The sequence below is a fragment of the Aedes aegypti genome, unplaced genomic scaffold (assembly GCF_002204515.2).
Source record: "Aedes aegypti strain LVP_AGWG unplaced genomic scaffold, AaegL5.0 Primary Assembly AGWG_AaegL5_hic_scaff_2190_PBJ_arrow, whole genome shotgun sequence".
In the NCBI taxonomy this organism is placed as follows: domain Eukaryota; kingdom Metazoa; phylum Arthropoda; class Insecta; order Diptera; family Culicidae; genus Aedes; species Aedes aegypti.
In genome coordinates, this window is record NW_018735698.1 from 4,165 (window position 1) to 9,849 (window position 5,685).

A 5,685-nucleotide genomic window follows, 5' to 3' on the forward strand; every position below is an offset into this window, starting at 1 on the left:
TGCATTGCACTAGCTTAAATTTTTATAAGAGATTTTTCCTTCTTTGATCATAGGCTGTTCTTTCATATTTTAATATTTTTCATAGTTAATGGAACTAAGGCTTATTATACGTTCATAGAGTCTTATTAAAAATTAGATCGAACGACTCGGTGAACACTTACGTTAAAGAAACTAACTGTTTCTCCGTTATGAAAAGAAGATGCCAAACTTGTGATTGCTATATATTAATTAATTTAAAAGAATTCAAAATAAATTATAAATAAGTACTATAAGAAGGATTGAAGCAAATCTGTAGCATCAAGACGAATAAGTCGTATACCGTTTACTAACTGTCAAAAGCTGACTACAAACGGTATGCAAAAACCTATGCTTGCAGCTATTACTGCTAGCAGAGAAGTGAATAATTGCTTACATGGTCTTTTTTCAGCATTGACTGTTCATGAGCTAACACTAAAGAGCTGTATATCAATAATGATTTACCGCTTCTTTAAGAATAAACTGTTCTTTGGAATTCAGCTTTGAAATTCATTACAAATGTATGCTAACTGTAGTTCAGTATTGTTTTCAATTTCGGCCAAACGGCATTCGGCCAAATGGCATTCGGCCAAATGAACCTTTCGGCCAAATGACGTTCGGCCAAACGGCATTCGGCCAAATGACCCGGAATCGAGTCAGGAATTTATAGACAAAATCAAATATTGCACGTGATTTTATATGCAAACAATTTTACATCAACACATTATTTCTCGGAATTTGCTGAATCAAATAATTGAACATTTGATTAAAAATTGGATCTAAATCCGTGATAGTCGAATACACGTTTGTATTTAGTGGTCAGTTCGTACTCAGGTCGAAATACGTAGTTTTGTGTAATCACTTTTCCAGCGGAAAGGCACAAAAGCAAAAGGAGTGTCTGCGACAGGGATGGGAAATGTACTGTAGCCAACATACCACCTCGACATTCACATTTTTCTACACGACCATCAAAATCCAAAGCAAACCATGACCGTTCAAAACAAAACAATGTCACGGCTCTTCAAAACTGTCAGTCGTTCTCTTGCCTTAGCCAACGTCGGACGTGTCGGTTTATCTCGAATGAATTAGAAGTGCAACCGCAGGTAGTTTTTTTCTGCTGTCGGTGTGCTTTGTTCGGGACTATCGTACGATTGTTGTTCAAAGAGAAATGAGCGGAGAAAAGATTGCCAATACGGTAAAATTTCAATTTCCTGCCGGATTACCTCGGCCAACATGGGTCGAAATCGCAGGTTTTTTGAAAACACTGGACTCAGATGCACAACTACTATGGAAGCAGTGTACAAAATGGGAGCAGATAAAAGTGTATGCATAAAGTACACAACGGAGGCTGCGATGCATGACGCACTGCAGCGGAATAAAGGAGATATTCCATTCAAGTATTCCAGTGGTAAATCTGTACTGCTACGAATGCTGATCGCGGGAATCGACATACAGTATGTGCGTGTGTTCGATGTCCCCCCACAGGTGGATGATGACGCATTGTGTGCAGTGCTTAGGACGTATGGGAAGATTCATCGTACACTGCGGGAAAAATTTCCTACCGGTCTGGGCCTAGATCACCTGTACACTGGTGTACGGAGGTGTGTACATGGAGATGAAACATGATGTTCCTCCAGCGCTGAATATCGGACAATGGAATGCGAAGATATTCCACGACGGACTTAAGGAAAAGTGTTTCTTGTGCAAGTTGGAAGGTCACCGAAAGAACTCTTGCCCGGCGGTGAAAGTTACGGGAGAAGCGGAACCATGTAGAGAGCGGGATTTCTTATGCTGGCGTCGTTCAAGGAGGAGCAGTTGTTCCGCCGAACAAAATGGAAACTGTGGATGACGGCATAATAGAAATCATTGAAGAAGAAATCTTGGAACAGCATACGGAAGTGGTAGAAAAAGAAGAAGCAAAGGTATCTACACCGAACATGGACGAGATGGACGAGGAACGGTTTGAAAGAAATTGATGCAGCAGCTGAGCAACTTGGATTACCAAATTTCAGTAAAAATATAGCTAAACTCTCGGAGATGATTGACGCTCTACCCTGTCAGAGTAAAGCAACGGCAAGTGAACGACGGGCGCAGTTTTGCAACATCGGGTTCGACGGAGTTGCGACCAAAAAAATCTGCTCGGAAGAGTAATAAACTATAATATTGTAACTAATCATAGTTCGAAGAATTCGGCTCTGTTATGCCTTGCGGCGCCTCGAGCCTTCCAAATAAATTGATAAAAAAAAAAAAAATCTTCAAAACTGTTATCTTCTTCTTCCCAACGTTTTTCAAACCCAAATGCGAAATGACTCAAGCACAGTGGTGACGCGATTTTTTCGGTTTCCGCGGTTTTGCATTTTTGCTCGATAAAGGCAGCATAAATTGAACTTGTTTATTTGTATCGCAACGGAATGATTGTGCTCTTGCTATTAGCGATTGGATGATTTAACTCTTTTTCAATAATTCACCTCGAGATGGCTGCCCGAAAACGGTCATAGAGGAGAGACAAAAACAGTCAAGCAGTGTGTGAACCGTTGGCAGCGCAACGCCTGATGGTATTGATGTTGCTTGCTGCTTTGCGTTTTGGTTGACTGGCAGAATCGATGAACTGTGATAAATAGTGGTCACAGTTCCCAAGCCTGGTCTGCGACACTCGGTCAGTCGATTCTGAGCTGGGTATACTGAAAAATTCTACTATTTTCAAACCTTTCAACAGTTTTTTTGAAGTGATTTTCCGTTCAACTGTAAAAATAGCATAATACATACACAATTAGATTGTTTTATGGCATCCATTACGATTTGCAAGGAATGCTAAATTGTTAAAAAGCTTCAAAGCCGTTTTTTTCTAAGAAGTAAGATTTTGTCCTTTACTCCTCTCTGGATTTAGTCCCCTCTGTTATTAAAATTTATGTGACTAATTTCTCATAAAATATATAACATATTAAAAAAATCACAAACATAAATACCTGGTAATAGCTCTCGTAGTTGGTTTCAACATCTAGCAAATTGTCCACCGAATGGTTCTTCATGGACAAGAACTTCCCTCCGGTAACGCCGCCACCATTCAAGTGGTCACCATAGCTATGGACACCGTTCAGATTGTTGCTCGCGAAGTTATTATTATAGTGCCGCAGCCCATTGGCGTGGATTCCCGAGTGGCTGGGGCTACTGGAACTGTTGTTGTTATTGCTATTGTTGATCATGTTGTTGCTTATACTATGACTACCGTTCAGACTGCTGCCGTTGTTCAGCTTAACGCCGTTTCGAGGCCGGTACTTGTTGTATCCATTCTCGAACAAGAAACCGCCGGTCGTGAAATCGTCCATCGATTTCGAGCGCGACTTTGTCGATGAGTTGAGATGGAAAAAGGTGGGCTGCTTCTGCAAACGGTGATGCAAAAACTGACCAGCGCCACCATGTTGCGTCGTGGAATGTCGCCTGCGGATCGTGGAAAATTGCGAGGTGGTTTTGTTTTGCGAAACACGAATTGCGTGAGGCCCGCTCGAAAGTGGGTATTTTTCCCCCGATGGAGGTGAAATTCAAAACTGAGCCTGCTCGATAGAAAATGGTCACTATGACAGAAAAAAAATCCCCATTCGAAAACACTTCAATTCAGCATGAATAATTGACCCAGGTCAAAAACGAGCTCCCAAGTGGAGCTATTGCAGCGCAACACACGCAAATTAACGGTACGTCCGACATTTCTCCCCTAGGCCAGTACAAACCAGAATTTCTCTTTGGAATTTATGCGCTTACCACGAGCCATCCATATGTACCACCATTAGGGTGTCCTAGATATGTTCGAAAAGTTATGGTGCTCAACCCTAGAATGAAAGATGTGCTTAATTATTGCATTTTTGTATAACAAATAAACTTTCTAAGAAAAATTAAAAAATTAAAAGAAAAATTTTAGGCTTTGACAATTTTACGTCAAAATATGAGAATTTCCATCAAAAACAGCAATTTTTCATGATTTTTTTTTTTTCAGAAAGATTATTTGTTTTACAAAAATGCTATAATTAAGCATATCTTTCACTTAAGGGGTGAGCACTATGACTTTTCGAACATTGATTTCTTCTAAACACCCTAACCACCATGCTGTCGGCCAAAACGTTACACGGCGCATGTTTGCCGCTTAACGCAACAGAATGACCGTGCGCTTAAGTGAAATGGAATTTAAAGTGCAGAAGCATTGCTCGACTTGAATGTGGAGCAACGAACGAGTTCCTCCTTGCAACATGATTTATGACCTTGAACTAGTCGGCGAGCAGCACTATCCAGAGCAAACATGCATTTGGCTAAGCCTGGTATTGAAGCTATCATTTTAAAACTACCGCTATTTCACCGGTGGAAAACACTAACACTAATTAATGAAGATGTATTATTTCTGATCAATGTGCACTTGAATTTGATAGTTTATCAATACCCAAATTCATAATTAGAGATATTGGACCTATAATCTTTCCATTTTCAAATAGTTTAGCAGCTCAATTTTGAATTTCACCTCAGTCCTTCATGTTGATTCATATCGCAAAACAAAACCCAGGCTTTATCCGATTCAATCCTACCTCATCCGTCGCACTTCTTCCAGGTTGCTGTCACTATCTACCACCGCGGTCATCCCGGCGATGTTCTTCACTTTCCGCGCGGCAATATTGTTCACCCAAATAGTTGTTGTTGTAATCGAACACCGATTGCGACGATTTCACGTTCAGAAAGATGTCGCTCTTCTGCCGGGTCAACATCGGAGGCGGCCCATACCGATACCCGTTGTGTCCGACACCGGCACCAAAACCACTTCCCGGCATGACCATCCCGGCCGATACCGGACGCATGGATATGTTTCCCATCTCCAGGTTACTCGCCGCCAACCAGCGAGATTTGGCCCACTTTTTCCGCGTAGGTCGGAGGCCATGGTCTCAACCGACGGTCCGAGTAGCGCTTCTCGCCCATTCCGTTCATTCCGAAGCTGCGTTCGAAGCGGGCCGTCGTGAGTACCATGTCGTTCGTTGTCTGTAATCCCAATCTCAGCGGCCACAGCACAGTTTGTCACGCATCAGAAGTCACACTAGCTCTCACGAGCAGAGCTAGGAAGAGTGAGACAGGCACCTGTTCTTTTTTTTGTGGGTTTTAGCGGTAAACATAATGAATTAATTGAAAGAGAAACATTTGCTTGAATTTGAATAAGCTGAGTGTTTTTCGAAATGTGTCCCAATGTGACCGACCGCTACAGATATTTCCTAACTTTTGAAAGCGATCTCTAGGAAAGGTGCTACACAAAATGTTACAGATTATGCATTAAAGGTAAAATAGGCCAATTAATTTGTAACGCTCTCAAAAAGCCTATTTTAAACCAAAGATGTGAGACCCCAAAAATCAAACCCTGAAATTTATTTTGTAAATTTGTTTTTTTTTTTCTGGGCTTCCTTTCTGGAGCACCTAGAACCTATTTCAGAAGGAACCATACCATACCAGGTCCAGAATTTCTTACGTTTGTATGAAATGACTGCTCAAATTTTACTGATTTATATTTATATATAGTTTTAACCATTTCGGAGTATCTTGAAACCGCTTCTGGTAGGGTGTGGACATTTCCAAAAATCGTTCAGGCTAAACTGAGTGTTTTTGATAATTTCAGAATATGTACCCCAAGCATTTTGGACAACAAAA

The 5,685-nt window shown here is 41.1% G+C and overlaps 1 protein-coding gene across 1 annotated transcript; it reads right to left on the reverse strand.

Moving 5' to 3' along the window:
* Positions 1 to 2,981: 2,981 nt before the first annotated feature.
* LOC110680955 (CAR1 transcription factor-like) lies at positions 2,982 to 4,670 on the reverse strand (the record flags this gene model as incomplete). The annotated part of the gene is made up of 2 exons (XM_021856733.1): positions 4,584 to 4,670; positions 2,982 to 3,453 (listed from the first exon to the last, which is right to left on the reverse strand). Coding segments are annotated over exons 1-2 (525 nt in total), but the record flags the coding sequence as incomplete, so codon positions are not given.
* Between the last annotated feature and the right edge of the window lie 1,015 nt (positions 4,671 to 5,685).